The following is an 11,187-nucleotide window of genomic DNA, read 5'->3' as shown; positions in this document are numbered from 1 at the left end:
CACTATTGAAAAACAAAAGGCATGATACTAACATGCAACATCCTTGCATATGACTGAGTTTGAAGCATCGCTTGGTGGTCCAACTCCTGCTCTATTTTCTGCACTGACACGAAATTCATATTCATTTCCTTCCAGGAGACCAGTTACTTTGCACCTAAGATCTGAAACTGGTTTCTTTGTTGCTCTGACCCATCTTAAACCTTTCTTCTCTCTCCTCTCCACATAGTAACCTGTGATTTCACTTCCACCATCATCTACTGGCCTTTTCCAGGTAACTGTCACAGTATTTTTAGTCACATTTGTTACTTCTGGTTTTCCAGGAGGACCTGGGGGACCTGGTAAGAAAGAAAAAAGTACAAAGTTTAAACAAAAATCAAGTCTTCAGAGATTAATAAAAGCACACTTGAACCTTTTAGCTTGTTCTACTTACCGAATCTGTCCACCATTTTAACTGGTTCTGATTGTACTGGTTCACCCTTGCCATATTGATTTACTGCTGATACACGGAAAACATACTCATTTCCTTGAATCAGCTTGCTAACAACATGCCTACAACTCTCAACATTTTCAGCAACTAATGTCCAGAGCAGTCGACTAGTCTCTCTCTTTTCAAGAACATATGATTTGATTGGTGATCCACCATCTTCTGCAGGAGGTGACCATGTAAGAGTGGCTTTTTCTGCTGAAACATTGCTGATCTCAATAGGCCCTGGAGGTCCTGGAACATCTAAAACTTTCACATGTACACTCTCCTGCTTAGTGCCAAAAGGATTGGTTGCAGTGATCGTGTATTCTCCAGAATCCTTTCTAGTTGCATATTTGATGTTTAGAGTAGAAGAAGTTGGTGTGGTTTCAATGTGCACAAGCTCTGAAGGTCTAAAATCTTTTCCAGCTTTTGACCATGCTGAAGTTGGAGGTGGTTTGCCATGAATACTAATAGCAGACATTGTAATTGTGTCTCCTGCTTTCACTGTTAAACCTTCCTTCAAAGTAGGATCAATAACAATTGTTGGTGCCTCTGTAAAAAAACAAAACAAAACAAAACAAGGTTGTCATAACAAGAAGAAAGTAAAAAAAAAAAAGTTTTAATGAGTTAAATAAAATTTATTTCTGATATCTTCCACATACCATACTCATCCTTGCATATTATGGTTCCTGTGGATTCAGATGGAGGACTGATAGCTCCAGCAGTGTTCTTAGCTCTAATTCTGAACTCGTACTTGGAGCCTTCAGTAAGGTCAGTTACAGTAAATGCACAGTCTGGAACATTCACATGATTAGCTTTCGTCCAAGTTTTTGAGGGCAAATCACGCTTTTCAACTATATAGCCAGTTAACTTATGTCCACCATCATATTTTGGTTCTGTCCAAATGAGTGTTACTGAGTTCCTAGTTACATTGATAACTTCAGGTTTCCCAGGAGGATCTAAAAGAAAAAACAATGAACCATGGTCAAACAAGAGTGATTTCAACTTTCAGAATTTTTATTTTTGTTCTTCTGATGGCTTACCAATAGGATCAAGTGCAACAACTGGTTCAGATGGCAGACTTGGTTTACCTACTCCAGCCATATTGATTGCCATTACTCTGAATTCGTATTCCAGTCCTTCAGTTAATCCTGTCACTCTGAAATCTTTCATTCTTATTGGAGTTTTATTGGCTCTCTTCCACAGAAGACTATTTCTTTCTTTGACTTCAATGTGATAACCTAAAAGATAAATGATGAGGTGAAAATGAGGAATTTTCAATAAATCTTCATTTAACCTAGCTTTGCAAAATATCATAATGTCTGTATGGCATGCCACATAAGAATTGCGCAGGAACAACATTGAAAACCAGATTAAGAAATGGATATGAACATACATTAAAGATGTATGTAATTGCAAGAATGAGATGCTTGCAAATGCAAATGTCTGATTTTACAGCCTCGAGTGATGTATCATGTAGTTGAGTTTGTTATTTGTTCTTTAGATGTTTTGTCTCTCTGCAAAAATACTGTTTCTCAGTTAGTCTCTTCCTGATTTTTAAGGTAAGCCTTTGAAAGTTTCATCATACAGAAAGAGTAGGAAGGAAAACAGTGAAATCATTAACTCACTCACTCAGTTTAAATAATAAACACCTTATCTTACCCTTTGGCAAAGAGAAAGAAGTATTAAGAACTGTAATATTAAGGAGACTTGGGGAGACAATAAACCTGTGATTGGTGAGCCTCCAGTTCTTCTGGGATCAGTCCAAGTTAAAGCTACAGAGTCATGCCGAACATCAACAATGTTGGGAGGTGGAGGAGCATCTGGCACATCTAAACAACATAAAAAAAGAAGCATTAAAAATAAGTATTACCTGTAAAACTTTTTTTTTTTTGAAAATTATAATGTATACTTACCAAATGGATGTTTTGCAATGACAGAGTCAGATTTAAGACCTTCACCTACTCCATATTTATTTTCAGCCCTGATCCTGAATGTATATTCATTTCCTTCGTGAAGTCTTGTAACTCTAAATGTAGTTTTCTGGACTGCAGAGGCACAAGTCACCCACTTATTGTTTACATTATCTCTCTTCTCTAGGACATAGTTAGTGATTTCTGAACCACCGTCATCTTTTGGAGGACCCCACTTTAAGGTTATGGCATCGGCTGTGACTTCCTCAAATTTTACTGGACCTGTTGGTATGCCAGGTTTTCCAACAACTTTCACAGAAATAGTGCCTTCCTTGCTGCCAATGACATTCTTCAGAGTGATTGTGTATTTTCCAGCATCAGCTTTCTGGCAGTCACGTACTACAAGGGTGGTGTTAACTGCTGTAGATTCAAATGCAACTCTTCCACTCTCGGTAAGTGCCTGGTCTTCATCTTTCTTCCAAGTTACAGTTGGGACAGGCTTGCCTTTAATTGGGATTTTAAGACGGAAATTGCTACCCTCTTTAGCTACATAGCACAAATCAGGTAGATCTCTTAAATCAAGATCAGGAGCCACTGTGAAAAATCAAGGCACCAATTATTCAACTATGCATAAACTCTGATAAAATTCAGATGCTTTTTTAAAGGCATCTGATTTGTACACATGCATAACAATGATGTTATGCATGAAATAAATGTGGTTTGGATAAAAGAATTAATTATCCGAAGTTGTTTCTTACCAACATCATCTCTTGCCACAATTGTGATCTCTGTTGGAGTTCCATATCCAGCATCATTTTGGGCTCTTACTCTGAAAGTGTATTCTTGTCCTTCTTTTAGATCTCTCATTGAAAAATGGAGGTTCTTTGCTCGCATGACTTCTTGCCATTTATCTTCACCAATGAGAACCTCCACAACATATGCAAAAATACGGCTTCCACCATCACTGACAGGTTTTTTCCATACTAAATTGCAGGATGATTTTGTTACAGCTGAAGCCTTTAGATCCACAACTGGCCCAGGCGTTTCTAGAAGAGGAAGAAAAGCATAGTAAGTGTCCTTTCAAACTAAAAATAAAAATGATTTGAATACCAAAATAGGAGAAATTGATTCATTTTTCTTACCAGAGGCTTTAACAGCATCACGAGTTTCACAGGGGTCACCGATACCATATTCATTTTCAGCAAAAACCCTGAAGAAGTAGGATTTGCCTTCTTCTAAGTTAGTTATCCTGCAGCTTGTCTTTGGACATTCTGTTGTTACTGTGGACCATGATTTTCTCTCTGCATCACGTTTTTCAATGACGTAATTTGTGATTGGACTGCCACCATCTATTAGTGGAGGTTCCCATGTAATGAAGGCAGAATCCTTAGATGCTTCTTTTACAATAAGGTTAACAGGAGGGCCTGGAGTATCTGGAAGAACACAATCCCCCCACCACAATTTGATTTAGTAAACAAAAGTACAAAAAAAAATTCAGTTAAAAAGTGAACAAATATATTATACTGGGGAAAACTGACACTTACCAAGTACTTTTACAACAATGGTGTATGCCTTTTTGCCACAACTGTTCTCCAGACTGAGAATGTATTTTCCAGCATCATATTTGTTTACGTTTTCACAACGTAGGAAGGTATCAAAGTCAGTTGACTTGATGTCTAATCCTTGTCTATCTCTTAGGTTTGCACCCACTTTAGACCACGTAATCTTAGGAGGTGGACGTCCTCTTACTGGCACGTAAAGCCTCATTGTGACTCCAGCACGCAACACAAGGACTTTCCTTAGTTCTGCATCAAGTTCTCCTTCAGGAGGAACTGTGTTTAACAAAAAAGATGTGATTAAAACATTATCTTTAAGACTATCACTAAAGAGTCTGTGACATGAAGTACCTCTTCACAGGCATTTCACTAGATTAACTAGCTTGTTCTTATGTCATGATGATATCAATGAGTTAATGTCCTGACTCCCATTTCAAGCTCATTTGTAAACCTGCTTTTTTTTTTCCAGTGATTTCACTTGCTTTTCTTCTGTCTTTTCCACCATTTACATTGCTTATCATATGAAAAGGACTCCCATTTCCTCTATAATCCAAAGGAGTTTCAAAGACTGCACTGCTTTTCTTGAACTGAGGCAATTCTCTGAAGCAATGCTTTTCTACAGATAGCAAAATGTATACAGAAGCCAGCATGGCTCTTAAGGAATATGTGTCATATAATTAAATTGTGTGTCAGTGGATTTTTTGGATAATAGTCTGGCTTCAAACTATTTAGAAGACACGAAGAAGACTAAAGTTTTCAGAAGAGAAGAAAGGCATGGAAAGTCTGATTTTAGGATCAGACAGAAAAAAACAAAACAGGAGGTGGAAGAGTATCTGGGATACAAATTAAAAATGCAGACACTGGGAAGATTCTTCTCAGTTCCTAACTGCCCCGTTCTCTTCCAAATTAGCCACTTTTAAACTACATTTATTTGAGAAATGACACATTCCAAATTAATCTTTTTTTTTTTTTTTTTTGGTGATCTGTGACAAACCCTTCATTTAGAAGCCATCCCATGAATTAAAACAAAAGTTAATATCACAATATGTTTTCAGTGAACATACTTAAAATATCTTTGGCAGTGTGTGTATCAGGAACATCACTTGGATCACTGTATCCAATCTTATTGACAGCATAAATGCGGAACTGGTACTCTGTATCTTCTATCAGCCCTGTTACCACAAATCGTGTAGCCTGTAAATTCTTAGGTAGGTTGCATCTGACCCAGTTGTCTGTGTCAACTCTTTTTGCTTCCACTAGATAACCAATAATAGGGCTTCCACCATCATATGCTGGTTTGCTCCATGACAGGCTTATTGAATTACGAGTACTATCAACCACCTTCGGGAAGGCAGGTGGGCCAGGAGGATCTGAGAATTAAAAGAGCAGAAAGTTACTCATACCGAATGCTATACAAAAGTATTTGGAAATACCATAGAAAATGTCTGAGACTTTTAGCTTACATTGAGGATCACGAGCATACACGGCTTTGGATGGTGCACTAGGCTTGCCAGGTCCAGCCTTATTCAATGCTATCACCCGGAATTCATATTCTGTTCCTTCTTGGAGTCCTGTAGCCTTAACAGTTCTTTCAATGACAGGCTTTCTGTTTACCTTTGTCCAGTTAAGGGCTTTAGTTTCACGCTTCTCAAGTATATAACCAGTTATTGGGGATCCGCCATCACTAGCTGGTGGCTTCCAGCTAACAGTCATAAAGTCTTTTGTTACATTACTGATAACTGGTGGATCACAAGGTCCAGGTACATCTGTGAAGATTTATTTGAAAGTTATTTTCATATGTGTAAGTGTACATAAAAAAACAGTGACTCATGAAACTATCCTACAAAACACTTACCATATGGATTCTTAGCAACTGCTGGTTCAGTCAAGATAGGGTCTCCAACACCATATTTGTTTTCAGCACATATGCGGAACTGGTATTCATGTCCTTCTATTAGTTTCTCCACTGTGCAGCTTGTAATGGGTACATTGGCACTGACTTGGGCCCAGTTTGGTCTGCTTGTTTCACGTTTGTCAACAATGTAGTTAGTAATTTCTGAACCTCCATCTTCTAGGGGAGGCTCCCAAGAAAGCATTGCACGATCTGCATACATATGTTTGATTTTTACGGAGGCTGGAGGGCCAGGCTTATCTGGAAGAATTAACATCCCATTATTACAGCTACAGTTCTTGCTATATCATTTAACCATAAATGTATTTATTAACAGACAGTGTTTAGCTTACCAAGTACTTTAAGCTTAATGGTTGCTGACTTTGATCCACTTGCATTTTCAGCAGTAATAGTATAGTCTCCTGTCTGCTTCCTGTTAACACTGAACAGTTCAACAGTAGCAAGATTTCTTTTAGTAGTGATCTTAACACCTTCTGAAGGCTTTAAAACTTCTCCTTCTTTCTTCCAGGTGATGCTTGGCATAGGCTTTCCATATACATTTGCCTCCAGACGCACATTAGTTCCAGCTTTTACTGTAAGCTGTGATTGCATAGATAGATCCAACTCTATTCTGGGAGGAACTGAAGGGAAAAAGCAAAAGAGTAAATCAATATAGTATGAGGTGAACACCTCATTCTTCACATGAATTCAGTATGGAGAGACTCTCATCAGAGTTCTTAAATGCTTTTGCATTTCTTACCATTTTCTGGACGAATGGTCACTGGATCAGAAGGTTCTGAAGGTCTGCTAATATTAACTGCTGTCTTAGCAATTGCTCTAAATTGATATTGAGCATTTTCTTCCAAATCAGTAGCAGTGTACTCTTCTAGGGGTATTTGATGTGGAGTTGTATTGCACCGGACCCACTTATCACCAGGTAATTTGCAAGCTTCAACAAAGTAGCCAATAAGCTTGCTACCACCATCATGCTTTGGTCTTGTCCATGCCAGTGACACAGTACTCTTAGTGACATCAATAACTTCAGGTTTTCCAGGGGGATCTAAGGCAAGTAAGATCATGTTATAGTCTGTTTTGCCAAAAGGGTTAACATATTAAAAAGTGGCTTTAATTGTGATGGATCCTGTTTACAGTACAACCACACAGTGCACTCACAGCAAACACAAAAACATAAATGTAAATGCAAACTGAAGATTATAGAGTTGCAGATATACTGAAAATAACCATAAAAACAACAGCCTGCTGCAAATCATTGATACGTTTGACTTACCGACTGGTGCTCTTGCTGTGACAAATTCAGTTGGTTTACTAGGTTTACTTGCTCCAGCTCTGTTCAGCGCATAAATTCTGAAAGTATACTCAAGACCTTCGATGAGCCCTACACAAGGGTACTCTGTGGAGCGAACAGCTGTGTCATTAGCTTTCACCCACAGTAAACTGTTCCTTTCTTTTCGCTCAATGAGATAACCAGTGATTGGACTGCCTCCATCACTATCTGGTCTATCCCAGGCAACAAAAATGCAGTCCTTATTAACCTTGGTAATACGTGCATTCTTTGGTTCACTGGGAACATCTATAAAGAAATACAAAATTGGATATCAATCACATGCCTTCTTATTAGGAGGACTAAAAAGAGAAATGCTGCTACTAAAAACTGACGTACCAAATGGGAACCTTGCAATCATCTTGCCAGAATTAAGTGGCTCAGAAATCCCAAAACGATTTTCGGCACGAACACGAAACATGTACTCTTCTCCGGGAATCAGTTTTCCAATTCTACAGGTTGTCTTTGTGACAGAAGCTAAAGCTGTTACCCAATCTCCTCGGCTTACATCACATTTTTCAACAATGTAGTTTGTAATGTTACTGCCACCATCTTCAAGAGGTATATGCCATGCAAGAGTGCAAGCATCAGCATCTATTTCAGAAATGTCAAATGGGGGCTGTGGTGGACCTGGCTTATCTACACAAAGAAATACATTAAGAAATAGGTATAAGGGAAAATGGCAAACATTGGGATACACTAAAACTAGTTTTGTATAAAGCTGGATTTAAAATAATTAAATGAAACATACCCATGACTATCACTCTGATTTTCTGACTATCAGTACCAGAGCTATTTTCTGCAGTAAGAGTGTAAAAATCAGAATCTTTTCTAGTCACATCCTTAATGATAAGAACAGAAGACTTTTCTGCTTTATGGACAGCAAGGCGACTGGATGTAATTACATCTTGATCTCCTTTCAGCCATTTGCAGACTGGCTGAGGCTTCCCATATACATGTGCTTCAATTCTCAGTTTCTTCCCAGCTTTAATATGAACGTGATCAGGCATCAGGATCTTAGGCGGGACTGGAGAAAAATACACAGAGACATATAAATTCAACTTCTGTGACATATTAATTCACTTTTTCTTATGTTTTCATGTAAAAGTTCTCTTCCTTTTCCGTTAAGTGGAATCACCAGTAAGAATGACTTGGTAATTTTTAATTTAGGTTCCACTTATGAACAATTAGAGATTCTGCAGTGTGCAATATCCACTCCAGTCTTACTTTCACATTCTCATCCAGATTATAAGAGAATATTTTAAAGTTTGGATCACCTTCCAGCACACATAATTCCCATGTGTATGTGGAATTTGTCATTGCTAACCTACTGGACATATGGGTTCCTGCTGACTTTCTACAAGACAGACATGAAGGAAGAGAAAAGAAAGACTGGAATTCTCACTGAATTAAACCCATTTCTGCAGCCTCTTTTTACTACCTTTGAATTATTCTTCAACTAGAGCCCCTTCTCCCACTTCTTCTGCACAAAATTTTCCCAATTTATAGCAAAAGATGCCTGGCTATATGCTTAGTGTACTTTTCTTCCTGCCATTGGCTATGTTTCAGTCTCTTGCTCCTGTACCTATTTCCATGTCACGGATGAAGAAGGCTGTTCTTATCTGTCCCATACTCCTGCATCTTCCTGTACCTCAGGGTCTCCCCAGTTTGTCCTCGGTACGTTTAGCTTTACATTCCCAACTGACTCTACAATATAAGCAATTTATTTTCTATTGTCTTAAAACAACGCCCACTTCTGGGCCCACTTATCTCCCAAACTACTGTTCTGTTTTTTTCTTTCATTTTTAGTTAATTGGATGTATTTATTATTTCTCCCTCTCTCTCATCTTCTGGTTCAAACTGAAACCACACCCACAAAATTCTTTAACGATTCTCAATTAGTGGTCACACATCATCCTTTCTGAGCTGTCAAAATATTCAGTACAGTTAACTGTAATCCTTCAGCTGACTTCATAAAGTATTTGACTTTCCGGTTCTCAGTCTAAGAACAAGCATGGTTGTTCATTTCATTATTAAAGAGAGTATTGCAACATGGGTAGTATTTAATTACTTACTGAGTTGTTCCTTAATTTCAAATACTCCTTCAGTTTCTCTCGGCAAACTTACTCCTACAGCATTTCGAGCTGCCACTCTAAACCTGTACTTCTTTCCTTCTTTCAGACCAGCTACAACAATGGAGAGATCTTTGACAATTGAATATTCTGTCCAGCGATCTGCTGGTTGGTCATCTTCTTTGTAGCTTACAATGTACCCGTCAACTTTAGAGCCTCCATCACGCAGTGGTGGCAGCCAGCCTAAAGTGGCACTGTTCTTTGTAATTTCAGTAACTTCAAGTTTTCTTGGTGGATCAGGTTCACCTTTTGCAGATGGGGAGAAGGAAAGGAAACATTAAACACTGAATTACCAAGAATTTCTGAAATACTGGATACTATCTATGCTAAGTCAATAAGGACAATACAGAAAAGAGGAAAAATTTGAATGATTGCAAAGGTACTATATTCACAGATTGTGTTATTTGAAAGTAACTGACACAAATATTTATGCTTGTTGCTAAGTAGATAGTAGCATTGCCCTGTTTAGAAACAACTGCTTTCATAAATGCAAAATCTTACTTAAATTTGAGAAAATGATAAAATGTGCATAAAGGCATACTTACATAGGGGATCTGTTGCTAAGACTGGTTTTGGTATGTCACTTGGAACACCTGACCCATATTCATTTACTGCTGTTACTCTAAAGAAATATTCATTTCCAGGTACAAGATTAGCAATTTGGAAACTAGTTTTCTTTAGTTCTGCAGTGACTGTTCCCCAGGTCTTCCTGTCAGCCTCACGTTTCTGCAGGATGTAATGAGTCACTGGGCTACCACCATCATTCTCTGGAGGTGCCCATGAAAGATGGCATGACATCTTGGTGACATCTGAAGCCTTGAAGTCCGACACAGGTCCAGGAGTATCTATAAAGGAATTTCAATTTATGTTAGTCTTTTCTTCTTTAATAAATTAAAATTAAAGGGGGTTAATAGGCTCTTAGACAGGGGGAGGTAGCATTAGTTGATACATTTGTACTCAAAAATTATAGCATTAGGGGGAATAAAGATTTTTGTGTAGAACATACAATATAATTAAAACAATGTAAAAAGTTAAAACAATGTCTACATGTAGTTCTTTCAGTTACTCACCCAGAACTCTGACGTTCACAAACACAGCCTTTTCCCCAGCTGCATTAACAAGTGTCAATGAATATTTGCCTGAGTCATCACGTGTTGAATTAGGGATGACACAGAAGGCCATAGTGTCAACTAGATCAACTTGTCCTTTTCTGATAACGTTATCAACACCCATTCTCCGCCAGGTGACTTTTGGTGCTGGGCGACCCCTAATAATAGCAAAAAGTCTAATAGGGCAACCTGCCCTGACTGTGACCAACTTTCTCATGCTTGCATCCAATTCAATCTCAGGAGGTTCTGAAAGACAAATTCACAGAAATAAAATGCAAAGTTTAGTACATGAAAAAAGGAAAAACAGAGCAAATAAACTTTATGTGCAAGTACTCATGAAGAAGATGGGAAAAATCACCAAGTATTTCTTTGGGAGACACAGCTTCTTTCAGTTCAGCTGGCCGGCCAAGGCCAACCTGGTTTTGGGCAGAAACTCTGAACTCATATAATTGGTTCTCATCCAGGCTAGTGGCTGTGAATTCTGTATGAATAACTTGGGCAGCAACATTGCATCGTTTCCATCCTGCTTCAGGATCAGCACCTTCCACTTTTGGTCTAATTTCCACAACATATCCAATAATTGGAGCACCACCATCATACACTGGTTTTCCCCAGCCAAGGGTTATGGAACTCTTTGTGCTATCAACCACCCTCAAGTTTGTGGGAGGACCAGGCGGTTCTGAAAGACAATAGAAGTTACAGATAAGAATATAGTTATGCAATTTAACAATCTGTTAACATTAAAAACAAACAAACAAACAACAGTAGTATACAGTAG

General features: G+C 38.3%; 1 protein-coding gene across 1 annotated transcript in view; it reads right to left on the bottom strand.

Moving 5' to 3' along the window:
- The window catches only part of LOC121072380 (titin-like), a 246,198-nt gene that overhangs the window by 45,697 nt on the left and 189,314 nt on the right, over positions 1-11,187 (bottom strand). Inside the window, exons 200-220 of the mRNA XM_040561912.1 lie at positions 10,768-11,088; positions 10,371-10,655; positions 9,846-10,145; positions 9,244-9,546; positions 7,920-8,195; positions 7,508-7,807; positions 7,115-7,417; positions 6,587-6,886; positions 6,180-6,467; positions 5,791-6,087; positions 5,399-5,701; positions 5,000-5,305; positions 3,924-4,211; positions 3,522-3,812; positions 3,138-3,425; positions 2,383-2,973; positions 2,194-2,298; positions 1,510-1,707; positions 1,129-1,425; positions 431-1,018; positions 33-335 (exon numbers count right to left, since the gene is read on the bottom strand). Of these exons, the coding sequence (XP_040417846.1) occupies positions 33-335; positions 431-1,018; positions 1,129-1,425; positions 1,510-1,707; positions 2,194-2,298; positions 2,383-2,973; positions 3,138-3,425; positions 3,522-3,812; positions 3,924-4,211; positions 5,000-5,305; positions 5,399-5,701; positions 5,791-6,087; positions 6,180-6,467; positions 6,587-6,886; positions 7,115-7,417; positions 7,508-7,807; positions 7,920-8,195; positions 9,244-9,546; positions 9,846-10,145; positions 10,371-10,655; positions 10,768-11,088 (6,531 nt within the window). The remainder of the gene's footprint in view (positions 1-32; positions 336-430; positions 1,019-1,128; positions 1,426-1,509; positions 1,708-2,193; positions 2,299-2,382; positions 2,974-3,137; positions 3,426-3,521; positions 3,813-3,923; positions 4,212-4,999; positions 5,306-5,398; positions 5,702-5,790; positions 6,088-6,179; positions 6,468-6,586; positions 6,887-7,114; positions 7,418-7,507; positions 7,808-7,919; positions 8,196-9,243; positions 9,547-9,845; positions 10,146-10,370; positions 10,656-10,767; positions 11,089-11,187) is intronic.

The sequence above is a fragment of the Cygnus olor genome, chromosome 6 (genome assembly GCF_009769625.2).
Source record: "Cygnus olor isolate bCygOlo1 chromosome 6, bCygOlo1.pri.v2, whole genome shotgun sequence".
NCBI lineage: Eukaryota > Metazoa > Chordata > Aves > Anseriformes > Anatidae > Cygnus > Cygnus olor.
This window is presented reverse-complemented; position numbering and strand designations above follow the sequence as displayed.